The 20,355-nt window shown below is 37.0% G+C and overlaps 3 protein-coding genes and 1 non-coding gene across 4 annotated transcripts in view; 3 read left to right on the top strand and 1 right to left on the bottom strand.

Moving 5' to 3' along the window:
* Positions 1–20,355, top strand: part of LOC134743375 (uncharacterized) — a 548,210-nt gene that overhangs the window by 253,418 nt on the left and 274,437 nt on the right. The gene's annotated exons all lie outside the window — the stretch shown is intronic.
* LOC134743456 (angiotensin-converting enzyme) overlaps positions 1–20,355 on the top strand; it is a 216,103-nt gene that overhangs the window by 134,183 nt on the left and 61,565 nt on the right. The window lies entirely within an intron of this gene.
* On the bottom strand, positions 3,178–11,124 carry LOC134743445 (uncharacterized). The gene is made up of 2 exons (XM_063676841.1): positions 10,982–11,124; positions 3,178–4,451 (listed from the first exon to the last, which is right to left on the bottom strand). The coding sequence occupies exons 1-2, from the start codon at positions 10,991–10,993 to the stop codon at positions 3,354–3,356; spliced, it is 1,110 nt and encodes a 369-aa protein (XP_063532911.1). The 5' UTR covers positions 10,994–11,124; the 3' UTR covers positions 3,178–3,353.
* On the top strand, positions 19,936–20,007 carry Trnat-ggu (transfer RNA threonine (anticodon GGU)). The gene has a single exon. It is a non-coding gene; the product is annotated as a tRNA-Thr (tRNA).

The following is a 20,355-nucleotide window of genomic DNA, read 5'->3' as shown; positions in this document are numbered from 1 at the left end:
ATGTTAAGGAAAAAGTTGTCGTTTCGTATTAGGTGTGCTAACATCTTGCCTCTCCTATTCCTTATGGTATTTAATAAGCTTCGCCTTTCTCCTACCATATTCAAAACCTCTTCATTCGTCTTTCTTTCAGTCCAGCTAATCCTTTCCATGGTTCTTATAAGTTTTGCATAATTATTTCTAGGAATATTTCCTAATTACATAATTAATGATTAGTGGTTTTCTAGAAAATGCAGTTGTTATATATCTCGTAGAAATCAATGTATAAATTTTCTTGTGCAATGCAGTATAACTTGTTATTGAAAGACAACTTGATTTATACTCGATTATGGAAAGGAAATTGACGAATTCCAATATCCACGTAGATATTTCAGATTTATCGAAATAATTGAGGATTTATGAAATCATATTAAAATCATATAGGATAGGTCGCTATTTGCTAGAAGTTTTGACATAATTTATAATGTAATTTCATATTATGAGAATAAATATCTAATCTAATCTAATCATACAAGTTATGTTTTGTTAAACACAATCAACTTATCTTCTTGGGTTAAACGCAAGTTTTTAATACTTTTATATTGTATAAGTTCAACATATGTTCTTAAATAAAATCGTATACTAGAAAAAAAACCGGCCAAGTGCGAGTCGGACTCGCGCACGAAGGGTTCCGTACCATTACGGAAAAAAACAGCACAAAAATCACGTTTGTTGTATGGGAGCCCCATTTACATATTTATATTATTCTGTTTTTAGTATTTGTTGTTATAGCGGCAACAGAAATAGATCATCTGTGAAAATTTCAACTGTCTAGCTGTCACAGTTCATGAGATACAGCCTGGTGACAGACAGACGGACGGACAGACGGACAGCGGAGTCTTAGTAATAGGGTCCCGTTTTTACCCTTTGGGTACGGAACCCTAAAAACTAGCTAAGTCATGTCTCTTGCCACAATTTGTTCGAAGTAATCTGATTTTCTAAATATCTACACAACTTGGCACCCATTTAGATCTCAATTTTATTATGATGTCGGTTACTGATATTTATTGTTTAGTTCATATAGCTCCAGTTTATAAAATATTGCAAAAACAAGTTTTTTTTATGAAAAACTTAAATTCGCTGTATTTTTTTAACTATGGTACCTGAAGCTACATAAACTAATTACAGACATAGATATACCTTATCCTATTGTAACTACAAAGTTTCAGAGCAAATTAGCTACTCGTTTTAAGGCCGTTCCATCGGTTTGCCGCTGTCTTTGTCACATTTCTCATGAAAGAACGGGAAACAACATACGCGCCAAGTGTCAATTTTAATCGAATTTTGTCGGTTTTTATTTATTTTAAAAACGTTACCTTACAATATCGAAATTCTAAAGCTATGAAATTACTATTTACACATAATAAATAACCGAGTAAAGTAGGATTAAAAGTCCGAGTTAGAGGTTACTTTGGGAATTAATTGTATCGAGCGAAGTGTCATAATTCGTGTATCGGAAGCTATGTTGTTAAAGATAATATAGTCCAGAACTACATATATTTTTTCCACGTCTACGAATATCAACGCCTCTTAGAAAAACATAATCATATAAGGAGATTTTTCGCTTTCTGGCTCAGGGAACCGCCTTAAAATGAGAGCGTAACTACGTTTATGGAGAACCGAGCTTGCCGGGGACCCCTTAATATTGAACTTATTGGCTCTTTACTATTATTTTGATCAGATTGTAATCCATGCATTCTATGTCTACAATGTGTGGCCTGTAATAGGAGCAAAAAAATAAACTGTAGGCTGTACTCCTCATACCGACCAACAATTGTTCAGCGACTTTTAAAAATAACTTGTGTTTTGATTTTTAATACACTTTAAAGTTTTTTCCGAGACTCAATGTGTTGCGAATTTTGTTATGTTTAAGGTATGACAGGCAACGTCAATCACAATGATAATGGCGTACATTGAATATAATATTTATTTTGTATGAAAAATACGAAGTCTAAAGTCTTCTGAAATAAAACTATGAAAACGGATTATATCGCGTATATTGAATTTATAATACATCCAGACGTTTCGAACTCTTTACAGCGTTCGTGGTCAACGGGTGACTGAGGAAAAATTACAAAATGCAAAAATACCCACATACTAAAATAATGAACAATCATAGACTACAAACTTTAAGGCTGGTTGTACATGCAAAATCGGTTCATAAGGCTAGTTATACACTATAATTATTTTTCAAGTAAAGATATATATATATACGCGATAAAAAACTATGCCGGCTCCAACCCTACACCACGGACCCGAGAAGATTTAATTCCCTCCTAAATTGTAGGAGGGTATCCCAATATGGGACCGGCAACAAACTCGGCGGGACACATCTTTTCAAAACATCAGAATGTCCAGCATCATCCAACACTACGGTCTCACAGTCTATGTCTCGCTTGCTCCTTTATCAGGTGGACTACAGGATCCCAAGCTGGTGGTAGAGAAAAGCCATCTTCCCTATTAAAGTTTGGATATTTCTTAATCTCAATGGCCTCGCGCAGCATTCTGGGTATGTAACGCTTCTCCTTGGCAAGAACCAGAGGCTTATCAAACTTGATTGAGTGATTGGCTTTATCCATGACATGCTCACAGACAGCAGACCTAGGTCGACGGTGCTTGACATCAGCTATGTGTTCCTTCACCCGAGTGGAAATGCTCCGTTTCGTCTGCCCGACATATGATAGGCCACACTCACAGTCCAGCCTGTACACTCCTGCAGTCGTCGGGATGTATTATAAATTCAATATACGCGATATAATCCGTTTTCATAGTTTTATTTCATGAGTAACTATCGCGGTAACCGAAGACAATATTCTAAAGTCTTCATTATTTTTAAAAGTCGCTGAACAAATGTTGGTCAGTTTGAGGAGTATAGCCTACAGTTTAATTTTTTGCTCCTATTACAGGCCACGCATTATATCGTTATGAAAGCTTTTCTAGGTATTATGCCTATTGTATGAGTTCATGTTCTAAGTGGTCATTGTTTCTTTCCTCAATCTGTTGTTATTGTGTTTAACAATCAAATGCACGGTCGTTCCTACCATTCAAAATATTATACAACCGCCCGCAGAACCGTGAAGGTCAAGTCGACAATTCTATCTTTACACTCACTTCCTTACTCTAAAATGGAAACAAAAGCTATTTTTACAATTTTTTTTATTTTCTGTTTTCCTTATTTTACAGTCTTAACCTACAAATGGTAACCTTGTATCACTAGCTACACGACGCCCATATGACGTTATAAATATACAAAAATTTTGTTGCTACTGTCCCGGCCATGCTGGGCGCTGAGATGGACCTTAACCTAGTTTAAGCACTTAGTGCTCGTAGTATGAGCCTCCGTAGTTGAGGTGACTGTGGGAATGGTCGTATTGGTCGTAGTGCTCGTTGTTGAGGTAGACGGGCACCTTCACGGGCACGGGGTAGGGCTTCTCCACAGCGATGGGGATGTGCTTCTCAACATGGACGGGGTAGGGCCTGTCGACGGGGACCTTGACGGGGTAGGCGACGGGCCTGTCGACCGCGTATGGGACGTGCTTGTACACTGGGTAAGGCTCTGGGACGGGCACCTTCACGGGCACGGGGTAAGGCTTGTCTACTGGGACGGGGTAAGGCCTGTCGACGGGAACTTCCACGGGGTAGGGGACGGGTTTCTCAACGGGAACAGCTACTGGCACGGGCTTCTCAACGGGGTACGGGGCAGGTACGTGCACGGGGTAAGGCCTGTCGACAGGCACTTTGACGGGGTAGCCGACGTGCTTCACGACTGGGTAGGGCTGGGGCACTGGTACTTTAACTTCAACTGGGTATGGCACGTGTTTCTCCACGGGGTAGGGCTGCGGCACTGGTACCTTGACCGGGTAAGGGATGTGCTTCTCAACTGGGTAGGGCTGGGGCACCAACACCTTGACGGGGTAGGGCCTGTCTACGGGCACGTGGACGGGGTAAGGCACCTTCTTCTCTACCGGGTACGGAGCGGGGACGTGGACTGGGACCTTGACGTACTCCTTCACGTGAACTGGCACGTGTTTGATGACCTCGTACGGCTGGGGGAAGGGGACCTTGACGGGGTATGGCACGTGCTTCTCAACGGGATATGGCACAGGTCTATCGACCGGGTACGCGACGGGTACACCCTTGACCAGAGTGATGGTCCTGGTCACATCGGTGTGTTCACCGAGAGGGATACCGTAGCCGTGATGGGCGATGGCGCCTTCGTCGATGAAATTGTAAGCGCCACCGATACCGTGAGAGCTGCCGATGTGGCCGATATCAAGGCCGCTGATTCCGTATCCGTAACCGAGGTTCAGGAGACCACGTTTGTCCAACTTCTTGTCCAAAGGCTCAGCCTTTTTCTCTGTAGTCTTCTTCTCACTGGCAGCAGCGGCTGCTACCAGCAGGAAAACTAAACAGATCTGGAAAAAAGAAGAAAATCAATTCCAAGTCAATAGAATCCGAAAAAAGGGATAATCTTGGTAAAACCACTAGCTTTATTGTTAAATAAAAATACTGATTATCATGCCTTTCCGCGATTCCGTTTATAACTTTATGATATTAATGAAGTGTTTGTTGCTACCGTTAAATGACCATAACCTGCTCATTAGCCCGACTAATAGCCAGCTATCTGACTTAATGTATCGTTTACATTCGATAAACGCTTAAATAACGGATAGGCACTCGTAATGCGTTTCATTCAATTAAAAAAGAGTGGAAAGCGAACATCGTAACTGGCTTCCTTGTAAATACAACAAAAACGGTACTACTACGGTATTTACTTTCTGTTCATAGTGTTCGTTTGTCTATCTTGATCTGTTTATTGTTTCATTCTCAATTGCTCAAAGGTTGACTGGAAGAGATCCCTTATAGGGATAAGTCCGCCTTTGTACATTGTATATATTTATGTTCTTTTATTGTGTTTGTAATCTGTCTTATGTACAATAAAGTGTTTACATACATACATACATACGGTACTTGTAAATACGTGTGCATTCGTTACAGAGTTTAACCCTATAGTTAAACGAAGTAATAGAACCTTGCTTTACCTATCCGTTAAATTTAACAAAGATTTAACGCATTCTAGGATTTGCTTAAATGACGAAATAATGGTTACACATGATAATACAAGACTGTTAAATGATGTTGCATAAAGGTCAAATAAGCAGACAGACCGTGACTTAAAGTATGATAAAACGGTAGTGCATGTTGCATGCGTGATTAATTTCCTCAAATTCCTATCATTCATTACACGGATAATGGCTTAAATCACGCATTCTCAATAATTTAACAATAGACAATTATTTTTACGAAGCTTAAGTATAAGTATAAGTAGACCGGTCTGGCCTAGTGGGTAGTTACCCTGCCTGTGAAGCCGATGGTCCTGGGTTCGAATCCCGGTAAGGGCATTTATTTGTGTGATGAGCACAGATATTTGTTCCTGAGTCATGGGTATTTTCTATGTACTTAAGTATTTATGTATTATATAATCTATACTAAGACAACGATATATTATATCGTTGTCTGATGAGTACCTATAACACAAGCCTGCTTGGGATTAGTTGGGATTACCGTGGGACTTAGTCAATTTAAAAAAAAGGACAAACATTTTCTACATAATAATATACATGACCAAAAAAGAGTTAACTATCGTGAAGACTTATTTTGAAATCGGTCACTATTCCCAAAGATTTTCACATAATTCAACATGCAAATGTTTGTTTTGTATTGTTTGAGTTTGCACCGATTCGCAATTGGTCGTGAGTCAGCGCGCATGCGTTGCAGTGGCGCGAAGTTTGCCATGTCTTGCGTACTCCTGCGCAGTTGAAACTAAAAGGATCTAAGTCCACATTGCTATATACACTTATACACTGTTTTCAACCTGGCTGAATGTATTGCGATGCTCTCTCATGGGTAAAATAGGGAGAATCAATGTAACTTGTAATGCTATGAATTAATTAAGTATGTCGTGTTTCATTGACATGATTTTGTTGCAAAACCGAGAAAGCACGATGGAGTCAAAGTAGCCATTTATAAGCCTTTATAAAGAAAGGTGCAGTAAAGCTTTAACTTTAGTATAAACTTACAATAGTATTAACAATGTATCGGTATTATGTTACTTTTATTGATATTGAATTCAAAACAGACTTGTACAGTTAGATTGCATAATCGTTGTGTATAGCAAACCAACAAATTCTGCAAGGTAATATAGTCGTGTCAGTTTTGACAGTCACATGACAGTGGCCTAGTTCCATTTCCTAATACCTATATTTGTATATCATCAAATTTCTCGTCTCTTTTTATATAATCGATAACCTTGCCGAAGATGACTTCGTAATTCGATTCAAAATTATAATCATGAATTTATTAGTTACCACATATTTGAATTGTGGTGTTACTTCAGAAATAATCATATGCTTCGGGCAAGATGTTTGACCAATTTATTAATCCAGTATTGGTAATATATTATTAATTTTGTTTACTAAACAGCGTTTCCAAAAATGTCTCCATCTTTAATGGAAAATAAGCGATCTTACTAACAAAAAGAAACCAAAAACTGTTGAAAATATGTAAACTGTTGTGAAGTATGATAAAAAAATAAACGTATTATTTTTTGGAGTGGCTTCGCTATAAACCCTTTACCGAACCTAGATACCTTAGTATCGTAATAGGAATAGTGGATTTCCCATTGTCTCAAATTGACAGCTGCATTTCAAGTTGACATTACAAGGCAGGTTGGGTAACGGTCCCAGAGCTCGCGTCACGACATTGTGGGATTTACTTTATCTGTGCTTTTATATAGCTTTTATCTGACTTTGTTCTGCTTTGATACAATCTACGTACAGATTTAGAATTAATGCTTGTTTTGTAATACTAATTGCCATTTTAGATGCTATTATATGGTTATAGTTATCATAAAATACGTGTTTTTTAAATGCTTGCAGCTAAGGTCCTGAGGAGTTACGACTACCGGGTTTTAATGTCCTTAAATTTAGTTAGTTAGCAAACAAGTGTAATCAGTCAGTTTGAAACTGTATAATTTCCAGTTAATACAAATACAGTCAGCAGCAATAGTTGCTAAGCGGGCGAGATGTTCAAAATGATCTTGACGCGACTTTCTTGTTAAGAGAATAAGAGCGTGTCAAGGTAATTTTGAACACCTCGCCCGCTTAGCAACTTCTGCTGCTGACTGGACATAAATACCTATGAATTAATTTTAAAAAACTAGGATATTGAAATTAGTTGTCAAGTATTACGCGTTCCTGCGAATAATCTTGTATTTATTGATTATCAATGCTTTTAACGTAAATTATAATTTATTCATCGTATTCAAAAATTCAAAAAACGCGTAACGACACGTAACTGAACATTGTAAATGTTTTAAAGACACCGTTATTCTAAATTCTAAATTTGTATCACATCCGAAGAGAAAACTGCTCGTATATTCTTAACGATAGTGAAAATCATTTGTGATTCTTTCGACGTGTAGATGACATCAGGTTATGTATCCTTATAACAGTCATAAACCATGTTACTATTCAGAACACTTTCTGGATTCTACTTAACCTCTTTTATGTGTTAGTTATTTCTTTTTTTTCTAATTTTTCTTCTATTGTGTCGTGCTGTTGCAGAAGTTACTGACTTCTTTATTTAACAGGATTATAGTTATAGTAATATAAAGTATCATTACTTCCTGATGTAGGTGACTGTTAATTAATCGGGATCTTTGTAAGCTGTCATGTTTTATATTCATATTTCAATTGCTTCGTTATTCAAACTTAATTTCAATATCGATAAATCGACTCGTGGATCAGATAAAACAATAAATTCACACAGACGCGGAATTCGATATTTGAACGAGGTCACCGTCCGTGGGATAGTGTTTCTTCTCGTTGTCGCAATGCATGGCTACTTAATAGTGCTTACAGCACTTACCTAACTGCCTTATAATAGGTCACTGCAAGCTTGTTACGGATTTGCATATTCTGCATTTAATTACGGCAAAAACTGTTATAAATTGCCTATGACTATATTTAAATTGCCGTTCGCAAGGTTCGTCAGTTTTGATATATCATTATATTTCAATAACAGGTGTAATTGACGCAATTTATGATAACATAAGTGTGAGATATGAAATCTGTTAGAAAATACAGCCGTTATAATTTTAGAATATGAATAAGAAAACATTGCCACACTAAAAAGGAGATTACAGGAATATATTAAAAATAACATTAACAATAGGGGATATTACTGCAATGTTCTGCCAACAGTGCAGCACTAGCCCCTTTAGTAAACCATAAAGTAACTTACACATACTGTGCCTTTGACATTTTTTTGACAAGTTTTCAGAGATAATAAAATATGACATTGGTGCATCAAGGCGGTTTGTTGACAAAGGACCTAGCGGGAAACGCGAATATGAAATTTCGCTATCTGCCTCTTTAGTTTGCTGTTTTAGTAAAGATTGTAGAAAAATGACATACTTAACAATGGTTTATATTTTTATTTCACCTTATGCGTTTGATTAAAACATCTAGCAGTTACGTATCAAACCGGTTACCAATTACAATCCTCAGGCCTAGAATATTTAATTCCGCCCATTCGTAAGAAAATTGCGTGTTTTTCTCGTTAGGTCGACTAGACTGACTAGATCGCGGCTGTAGATTAGAACATAAAAGTTCTAAGTGTGCCTTCTTGATAATTACTTTGAGACTTGTTGCCTTAGTAATAAAGCTCTTTTTGAAATAAGTCGTCATTCAGACTTAAGTCATGTTAGTTCTAAGTTTCTTGGGCCTTTTAAGGTAAGCAGGGTTATTCAGGATACCTCATCGCTATTCGGTTTCGCAACTAAGTTCCAAGTTAAATATTTTTAGCTGTCACTTTGCCAGCTAATTTAAATTGCAAGTATGTGATTAAGTGTTATAACGGTCACATTTTGAATTCATTACGGATATGGTTATCTTATTTTAGGGAAGATTACTCTATCAAGGTGCATCTATCTAGCTAAAATGTATGCTTTATAAAATATCAGTGTTTTGTCTAAGAAAGTAAGTAACATTCTTTAATGATTCTTAGTAAGTACTTTTACGTACATTCTTTTCGCGCATTTCAATAATGACTTAGATAGGTACCTAAATTTTGTAAGTAATAAAAGCTAAAGTTAATGATATTTATCTGTCAGGTACTATTTTGACTGCTCAAAGCTTAGCGTTATCTAAAGATCTGCGTATTTTTCCTGACCTGTTACGTTCCTTAACCGCCGTAACACCTATCCCTTGTTATTTAACTATCAGGCTCTCATGTGGTCATGTAACAGTCCCTACCGCTTCCTAGCCAAACCCGTTCGAACTATTGTGACGCAATCATTCTGCTAATTTGTTGCTATATTGGTAATTGCGAGCTTTAGTGGTTTGCTAGTTCTTGTTCTAATCTTCTGTACTATCTGTTCTTTGTTCTAGTAAAAGAGTGACAACATTATCATCCTTATGTTTGTAATATTATGCGGAAAGTTTGCTTTTGTACGATTATGATATATCAATATATAATTTTATCATTTAGACAGAAATAGAAATGACCGATTGCAAAGCTTAAGCAAATAAAAGATATGGGACAAGAATTTCCTTTCATCGCCATACTTTTTGATTTAATATATTTAATTTGTCAGGAAAAGCCCTTTTGGTGTATGTATATTTTAAAATTGTAAATAATACTATGCTCGTAGTAGTAGTAGTAGTAGTAGTAGTAAACTCTTTATTGTACAAATATACACATTAAAAATTACATGGTACAAATAATAAGATGTACAAAGGCGAACTTATCCCTATGGCTCGTTTCTATATTTACTATTTCTAGTGATCATTTTTAAAACTTAATATATCTTACAAAAAATAAATGAGATTGTATTTCTTAAAATGTTGTTTCATGATGTAAAGGTTCTACCTATTCGAAATATATTTGTTGTAATTTTGAAATTCAAATCAAGAAAAATACTTCTTCAACTTTGACCTAAATCGTGCCCTAAATGGCAATTGTTGACACGTTCCATAGCCCTTTATGCTCAAAACAAGAAAACGTACCTGAGCTTTTATTAGAACGGCTGTGCTAATATAACTGTTAGGACCTTTGTCTTAAATGTTACAAATGAGTAAATAATAATAATAATATTTATATAGTCCCACTGCTGGGCACAGGCCTCCTCTCAAGCGCTGGAGGAATTGGGCTATAGTCCCCACGCTAGCCCAATGCTGTTTGGGGACTTCACATACACTTTTGAATTTCTTCGCGGATGTATGTAGGAAGCCTGGCGAAATATAACCAGGAGAGTCGACCCCAAATAATGGGAAAAGGACAAGGAGAAGAAGAAGAAGATGTATGCAGGTTTTCCTCACGATGTTTTCATTTACCGAAAAGCTAGTGGTAAATATCAAATGATATTCCGTACAAAAGAGACAAAGGCTAGATTTATTATTAAGTACTAAGTCGAGCTATTTTAATTTAAGTATTTAATTGCCTCGTTAAGTACGTCATAACTAATTATGCTTGGTTGTTTAACAGTCACATAAAACTAAACTATTTTTAATATCTTTGTTTTAATCGTTCAAGTGATTTGATATTAGTTTTGTGATTTTAAGCAATTTGACTTCATCACATCCCATTATCCACTTTTAAGAGTAAACACAACAAAAATGCGTGCGTAGTTCACATTCGTTACTTAAACACAACAATGACACATTTCAAAAGTCATGTCGGATTTTTTTGTGTTTTCGATTTGTGTCACTTTCGTTTTCAGCAACGCTCTGAACCAACTTTAACGCGTAATAGCTTTTCGACATAAGCCGATATAAAACTGTCACACAGTTAAAGTTCACGCACGGCACTTTTGTTTGTACAATCCATCACTTTGGGACACTTTGAAGTCACTTTGCACTGTCACTTTGCACTTGGCACTCACCGCTGTTTTCATTGTGCCTCTTGTGTGTTGTTCGAGTCGGGAATGACTGGATGCAGTGTGGTTGGTGTTTCGTGTTTTTATACTTGGATATTTAGAGTGACTTTCGCTATGACCCCCGCTGCGGCGGGAAAAACGCAGCGCGCGGTGTGTGTAGAGTCCTTGTATTTGGCCGGCGTTCGGACAGGGGGCAGACGCCTCGTGCGTTCGTTAAAAAAAACACTAAATTTAAATTTCGAATTTGGAATTCGCGGTCGCGTTTGTTTATTTACAATTCGGTTATCATTTCGTTTACTTTGATTTTATACGTTGTGTTTATTAAAGAAATCAGTTTTATAAATACCTACGACAAAAATAATTAGAATCCAATAAGTCATTTTTATCAAATTAGATACTTGATATTTTGTAATCAAATACTTGATATATGTAATCAAATACTTCTTGTAATCAATACTACCTCAGTAACCAGTAGTCTTAAAAGACCAAGATATGATTTGATCGGTAAATTTATTGGCTTTTCTTTTGTTCTTGCATGATGGATACATCGATTAACATCTAATTAATTTAACATAAACTTGTTTAAGTGTTACTTATGTCAATATGTCATCTTTCTCGCTTTTGTCCTGGCTTTTCGCCATGGCTCATGGGAGCCTGGGATCATTTTGACAAATAGTGTTATGTCAATTTATAAAACTTATTTTTTTTTTCTTTAGCATATTCGTTCACTACAATTTTCTGCTTCACGTAGTTTAGCATCATACATTTTCGTAGAAGTGTTTATCAAAATAATAATATGTAGTTATATAGTACCTTTATATTTTCGCAAATTAGTGTAAAAACGTTTGCATATAGATGTTTCAAATGGGGCTTTGAATAAGTGCTTTGTGAATATTTAAACGATAAATATGTAACATTAAACTCTTTTTGAACTACTATTAATACTAATTAAAGTATTTCTAAAGTAACACGCCAAAATTAGTTCACTTTGGGAACTTAAATCAATCCTCGCATACAACCTGCCGATTAGTAGTATCCGGTTTAACCATACATATAACTATGCTACTCTAAATACTTAGTGTACTCTATTTTTCGGTTCACTACACTAAATATCTGGTTTACGATGATTGAAAGGATGTTGCCATATTTTACTGGTACTAGTTTAAAATTATTGCTTCACAGTGTATAATTATCGTTCCGTGTTTAGTTACATTTATGCAGGATATTGTGAAACTTATTTAAAGTAGAATTCATCGTATTTTGACAATGTAGGTATTTACTTTAACATAGAGAACATGCAAAGGAAATTACACATTTACTTCAAAATTAGTCAATGGCATAGCAGATGGAATACTTAGTTAAAAGTACTGAAAGTAAACAAAAAGTATTTCACAAGTAAGTTACATTTCTCAGCATGTTTAATCGGGTAAACCTAGGGTTCGCATTGTTTTTTTTTAAATCCATAACCAATTCAATATATTATTACATTACAATCGTGTAATTTTAAGCCTTTTTATCGGTGCTTAAATGGAATCTTTGTTTTGTGATACTAAAATTATTAATAACACATTTTTTTAAACGTAGGGTCTTCTAAACGGAGTGTGCATACCTATTTCATATTAAGATAATTAATTAAGATGTTAATTAGAACTACATTAATAAAACCCTACATCCACAGTTTGTTATTAGTATTGCGAAATCACGAACTGTATTTTGTGAACGGAACTAAAATTAGTACAAATAGATCGCTTGTAAACCATAGTAAAATATAAGTAATACAATATAAATATTAATTGCATATCTCAATAGAAGAAAATAATACGTACAGAAAAAGAGCAACAAGCTTAAAGGTAAACACCATAGTAAATATCTTTCAAGAAAAATCTTGTAAACAAAGTGTACCATTACATTATTTTGAGAACTAACAAAATTTAATTTTGATCTACATTCAAGAAACCGAATTATGGCAAGAACTACGTTGTTCGTTTTCCGAACGGTTGGTTATTTCTGAACATTTGAAAGTGCTTCTGTGTCCTGCCAGGAAATGTTTTTTGCTCATTTTCTGCAAAGTCCTTGCCCACGCGGATACTGTCGTATAATTATCAACGTTTTTGATTAATTAAGCAAGTTCTTTGTTTTATATGCTTGGATTTTGTATTTTATGCGCTGGGCAGTTATTGTGAGGGTGGGAAAATTGGGAAATATGGATGTAGCAATACGTGTGTGTGTACAAGGCTGAAATTTGTGTTTATTTAAAGTTCATATCCACTTTAGTTGTGGAGTTTTTAAATAGATTAATTTGTTTACCGTGAAGTGTATATTACAATTCTGTAATTATATCTAAGCCCATAAAAATAGAGAAGAGAGAATTTCGTCTTGTTAGATGCTATTGAAAGTGACTGTGTGTTACTAATTATCCATTCTAAGTACACAAACCCATAAGAAAACTTATGGGTAATATTAGGTCAGATAACGCTAACTATACTACTTTATATAATAATATTTCGTGATCTATAAAACCAGCAATATAAAGAACCGAAATTGTTTTGCTAATATTACACAAATTAAATATTTTCTTCGCGTATAAGGCTAAACTTGTAGGTAATAGGTAAATACAGAATAGTGCCACTAACCTTTTATATCCTTGGTCAAAAGTCGTGAATTCAATTCTCGATTGTGCGGTACAGAGTAGAAAGAATTGTTCTCGAAAAAAATGCAAAAAGATTACTAAAAATTCGGTCAGGAACCTTATCAATATCATACACAGACAAGAGGTTATTTAACTGACAGTTTATAATCCTTATTGAGCAGCGGCGCTTAGAAGATTTGGATGCTAAGCGCCATCTCCGTAAGACGCGGCCGAAGCCTTCGTATACCTACACCTACAACTCAGCCGGCCAGCTCCATTGCGTGCCATGCAATCGCATCTTCAAAACCAAGTTTGGCTTCGCAAGCCACATTAGAGCGTTCCATGTTCCCCATTAAAAACAGTTGGAGTCGCCGTCGTCGGACACGGCGAGGAGGACATTATTATTATTATTTTTGGTATTTCTTTATTTTTCTCTCCAATTGGAGGAAGTTTTGTTTCCATATCCGCGGGCTTTTGGCCAAACGAATATAGAAATATATTTTAGACTATTGTTCTAGGTCTAGAAATTTCCGAACTATTCTACATGTGTTCATAACGGCAGCTTTTTGTAGGATTATGTACGTGAGTGGATGTATGTCCAAAGTCTTGAGGCTGGAATGCAGAGTACGGGGGATAACACCTGCGGATGAAATGATAATCGGAATGGTTTTAACTTATTATTATTATAATCCTTATTGCAATGACATAAGCTGTACCTGTGGTCAATGAAATATTGTTAGTTCAATTCAATAAAAATAACAAAGTAACTATTATGCCACCGGCCTATTGTGCTTGTGACCGCAAACAGTTTACGTAAAATTCAAGTTCGACAAGAGGTCAAGGTCATTAGTAACGTAACATCATATTGCAAAGAATTTGAGATGATTTAGTTTTCAAGGACAGTTTCGAGATATTGAAATTGTTACGCTAGATTTAAGAGTACTAGAATAGTTGTAAGTACTCTAAATGCGTACCGTTGCGTATGCTTTCTTTTAATATTTAGGTACTTTAAATTTTGCATGCCTGTTTCTGGTTTCTGGTGGAATGTGTGTGACCACGATATATTTTTATAACATCTCTTGTACCACATTTTGCGAAATAAAGATATACAACACAAGCCTTCTTGAGCTTACTGTGGGACTTAGTCAATCTGTGTAAGAATGTCCTATATTTATTTATTTATTATATACTTATTTTATTCTATTCTATTGCTTGAAATTTGTCGTTTGAAATACTTATTTTTAATACAAACAGACAGACAGCGGAGTCTTATTTATTTGTTTCAAAAAATATACTTATATCTAGGTATACACAACTTACTACTTACTTTTACTTACTGAACCCTGAAAAAAATGTTTCCGCAAGGAAAACCACCGTTAATTAAAAAATCGATTTCATCGATAACCGTTTCAATTTAGTCAATAACCGTAACAAAGAAACGATTATATCACAATCCAATATTCGTAAATTCAAGTTCACTGTCGGTTTCAAGTTTCAATAGAGTTTAGTGCCCGTACCACGAGTCACTGACAGTGTCAACACTGACATATACGCAAACGTCTAATTAATGTACTTTCTATACATCTCGCTCGCACTAATATGTCAGTACGAGCACATAATAAATAATAGTACTTGGTACAGAAGGTTCACTCTCTAACAAAACGCGTCTATTACGACAGATATGACCGCTAGGTGGCGCAAGCGCGAGCAGGCGTCCGTTCCGTAGCGGTGCGCAGCAACTACTGCGGCTAGACACCAAAATTGGTGTGGGCCGCATGTACTTGTAGCGACGCGACGAAATCGCCGAGTGAAGCACGGGTACGAGCGAGATGCGTAGAAAGTAAGTTACTTTCACGCTAACATTTATGTCAGTGTCAAACTTGTGGTAGCCACACAGGGGGCCTAGACAAGATGACGATCGTTGATAGAAAACGCCAATCGGAACTTAAATAATGTATGAAAATAGTCACGTGACTTTCAGTAGCACCAGACCGGGGTGCGTAGCCAACGTGCAATCGTTAACGCTTCGTAGCGAACGGAACGCAACGAAGAGTGATAGAGAGAGATGACTACGATACGCTACGGAGCGTTAGCGATTGGCACGTTGGCTACGCGCCCTGTCATCCCTAAACATTTTAGGTTTCCGTACCCAAAGGGTAAAAACGGGACCCTATTACTAATACTCCACAGTCCGTCTGTCCATCTGTCCGTCTGTCCGTCTGTCCGTCTGTCCGTCTGTCCGTCTGTCCGTTTGTCCGTCTGTCCGTCTGTCCATCACCAGGCTGTCTCTCTTGAACCGTGATAGCTATAGAAAATTGAAATTTTCACAGATGATGTATTTAATATAATACTAATAAAAAGTACAGAACCCTCGGTGTGCGAGCCCGACTCGCACTTGTCCGGTTTTCCTTTATGGTTGGCATTTTTCGACGTAAGATTTTCATTTTAGCTAGGCCCCCTGTACATTTTCGTCAAAAAATTGAGAAAAAGTTTAAATGCATTCTATAATAAAAAAATGTTACATGAACGAAACTGGGAAGCGATTTCGTCGCCGCGTTTTCGTCAATAATCATAACAAAGACATTATATCACAATCCATAATTGGTGAATTCAAGTTCGCTTTCAGCCGAGTTCAAGGCCGCCGGAACCGGTCGCGTGTCCGGATCGCTGTCGCCTTTCCAATTTGTTCGGCGATTTGCGATAACTCGGTCTTAAATTGTCTTGTAAAATTAGTTGGCGGTTATCTTTGAACTAATATCTGATATAATTTATTTAACTTAAAGACTGTATAAGTTAAACCGAGTTTAAACTCCCGTGACTCATAAATACTTATAGTTATTACGCGCGGCCATAGAGTAATAGTAGGAAAGAAGTCCGATTTGCGATAAGTCGGTCGGACATTGTCTTGTAAAATTAGTTGGCGGTTAAGTTTGAACTGAAATCTGGGCTATAACCGCGAAAATCTAAATTCGCAAATTGCGGCCATTTTTCTCTGTCACTCTAATTACGCCTTCATTGGAGTAAAAGAGAAAGATCCCCGCAATTTATAAGTAGTGTTAAGGATCTTCTCCAAATTGAAATAGGTGCCAATCTTCTGTTAAGTAACTAATTAAGTATATTTCCACTGTTATTTTACACAACACATATTACTACATCTTATATAATATATGGACGCCAATGTATCAATCAAATCAATCAATCGTAGACAATAAACAACTAATTTTTTCAATGAGTACATAACTGTGTTGCTAATTCAACAGTTTTCAGAACAAGTAGGAAAGAAGTCCGATTTGTTCGGCGATTTGCGATAAGTCGGCCGGACATTTAAGCCAATTCAAACGTACACTGGGGATCCTGCCTTTTCGCCGAAAATTGTATTGCCGAATTTCACTTGCCAACCAACTTTTCGCATGTTTCATTTGGCCGAATAACTTTAACCAAATTATTTATTTCGCAACCATTTCATTTCCCAACCCCATAGTTGGAAAATGAATATGACGTACTAAGTTGGGTTAGGTTGGGTTGGATTATGTAAAGTTAGGAAATGAAATTCGGCCAAATGAGACTTCTGCGAAAAGTTGGTTGGTAAGTGAAATTCGGCAATACAATTTTCGGCGAAAAGGCAGAGAACTGACATCAGAATGATATTTGAATCATGTAATTTTGCCAATACATGTACGGACAAGTACGAGCAAAATACTCGATAGCTGAATGACATCAGTTCGATATCAGTGTACGAGGATTGACCTGAAATTTGTTCGGCGATTTGCGATAAGTCGGTCGGACATTGTTTTGTAAAGTTGGTTAGTTGGTGATTATCTTTGATCTGAAGTCTGAGATAATCTAGTTTAGGTACGGACTGTTTATTTGTTTGTTGTTGTTTGGAAGTTGTCCTGTCACCCGATATGCTATAAAGTCAGCTTGGATACTTTTTTTTTTACAACTACTGGGGTAATGCAGCTAGGGTAAACTCGGTGATGGTGACATGCCTAATTCGGTGATACGTTTTGAAGCATGACACCCAGGAAAGCTAGTGAATTAGGACCTTTTAAATGGGCCTCACGGCAAAGCCGCCGAAGCCGTGAAGCCGACCTAATTCACTAGCTTTCAATCAAAAAAAATCCAAAAAAATCAAAAATGTTTATTTTCTTTAACAATCTCATCATCTTAAAAATTAGTGGTTGGAACCTCCTTTTAAGCTTTTAAAAGCCTGTGCCAGGAGGTACCGCCCTTCCTTATCTGGAGAATATTAACAATAGTGCGTGCTACATTTATGAGTAGGTATTTATGCTAGGTAAATATTACATTAAGATTTACTTACAGTTACAAATGTTACAATAAAAATGCTGAGAAGCTTTGTACAAGACATGCAAAAGGTATGTACATATAATTAGAAAATAAACAGATGTAAAATCCCTCGTGTGTGTGTGTGTGTGTGTGTGTGTGTGTGTGTGTGTGTGTGTGTGTGTGTGTGTGTGTGTGTGTGTGTGTGTGTGTGTGTGTGTGTGTGTGTGTGTGTGTGTGTGTGTGTGTGTGTGTGTGTGTGTGTGTGTGTGTGTGTGTGTGTGTGTGTGTGTGTGTGTGTGTGTGTGTGTGTGTGTGTGTGTGTGTGTGTGTGTGTGTGTGTGTGTGTGTGTGTGTGTGTGTGTGTGTGTGTGTGTGTGTGTGTGTGTGTGTGTGTGTGTGTGTGTGTGTGTGTGTGTGTGTGTGTGTGTGTGTGTGTGTGTGTGTGTGTGTGTGTGTGTGTGTGTGTGTGTGTGTGTGTGTGTGTGTGTGTGTGTGTGTGTGTGTGTGTGTGTGTGTGTGTGTGTGTGTGTGTGTGTGTGTGTGTGTGTGTGTGTGTGTGTGTGTGTGTGTGTGTGTGTGTGTGTGTGTGTGTGTGTGTGTGTGTGTGTGTGTGTGTGTGTGTGTGTGTGTGTGTGTGTGTGTGTGTGTGTGTGTGTGTGTGTGTGTGTGTGTGTGTGTGTGTGTGTGTGTGTGTGTGTGTGTGTGTGTGTGTGTGTGTGTGTGTGTGTGTGTGTGTGTGTGTGTGTGTGTTTTATGTTCAATAGGTTAGTCAAATGAGCAATTCTTCTGTTTCCTCATGTCTGTGTTCAAAGCCAAGCCGGTATAATCTTTTTGCACTCAATAGTTTTTACTGTGAATATTAAGTTGTTTGTTAAAGAAGTTATATAAGTGTGCAGATAATGCTACGTAATGCCGTTTTGCTTTCCTGGGTTTTATGCTTCAAAACTTTTAGGTATCACCGAATTAGGCGTGTCACCATTGTCACCAAATAATGCGAGTTTACCCTACTCTAACAATACAAAAAAACAAGTGCGAGTCGTACTCGCCCACCGAGGGTTCCGTATATTTTAGTATTTGTTGTTATAGCGGCAACAGAAATACATCATCTGTGAACATTTCAGCTGTCTAGCTATCATGGTTCATGAGATACCGCCTGGTGACAGACAGACGGACAACGGAGTCTTAGTAATAGGGTCCCGTTTTTACCCTTTGGTTACGGAACCCTAATAAGTAAATCAAATCAAAAGTATCAATGTTGACAGTGTATGATCAATACCAACAAATAAATCTATCTCTAAGAACAAATTAAATTATTTTCTATCAAAATATTTTAATTTGTATTTTTTAAGTAGACACACTGAAATAAATGTCATTACGAAGGAAAAAATTACCAAAGCCTCCAGTGACCAGAGGGACCGGACAACCCTTTCCGCGATAAAACCCTTTCAATGGGCGACACTTAAACACGGCTAACACATTGAAAGACTTTCCCTTTTAAACTGCAAGCCCATTCATACCCTTACCTTTGACTAACCCTTATTGAAAAGCTAACCAAATATAAGGCTAGCCCTTAATAAGGGTTACCCTTATCTTTAAGCGCTTTTTATAAAGGTTTCCCTTTGCGTGAAAGAGACAGGATTAGTATATATCTACGGTAGTGTATGAAAAGGAAAGAAAATACGTGCCTAGTCAAAGAACGCCGCCGTCGCCGCCTACGATCGCTCGGATTCGAAGTAATGTGTGCTTTATGAACAAGGTAGACGACTTACATTAGCACGCTTATATGCTAAAAGGGAAGCCCTTTATAAGGCTAACCCTTATAAGCAATATGCAAGGTGTTGGTGAGCGGATGATAAGGGTTTTGTAAGGGTATTTGGGCTACCGATTACTCAAATGTGGTAGCTTTATATAAGGGTTTTTAAAACCAAAACAAAGGGTTTCGTCTGGCAAAGGGTATGGTGAGTTAAGCCTTATGCAATACCCTTATAAAACCCCGATAAGGGATAGCGGGCCGGTCCCTGAGTCCAGAGCTGACACTGAGTGTGTTCGGATAGCCGAGCGGTTCAGGCACCTGTCCGGTAAACGGGGGACGCTGGTTCGATTCCAGCTCTGGACACTGGAGGCTTTGGTCATTTTTTGCTTCGTATATGACATTTATTTCAGTTTATAAATAAATCTATCTATCTATCATAACATTCATAACGTAACCCCACTCTTGAACCTTGACTTAGTGATCTGATATTTATGAACATTTGTTCACTCAAATACATTTGATGGTCACTGGCTCACTGGCACCAATTGCATAGCAGTAATTCATATTATCAACGACGGCACGTAATTATAGTTATTTTTACCACCACTTCATAGCGACGCAAAATTTTGAACCTTACGTCTAAAGTAATAAGATCTAGTCAATAGTAAATGTTTGGTGGTAAATAATTACAATGACATTTTGAGTAATCTG

This window comes from Cydia strobilella, chromosome 8, assembly GCF_947568885.1.
Source record: "Cydia strobilella chromosome 8, ilCydStro3.1, whole genome shotgun sequence".
Lineage (NCBI taxonomy): Eukaryota > Metazoa > Arthropoda > Insecta > Lepidoptera > Tortricidae > Cydia > Cydia strobilella.
The sequence above is the reverse complement of the archived record's forward strand: the minus strand, read 5'-3'. Positions and strand labels throughout refer to the sequence as shown.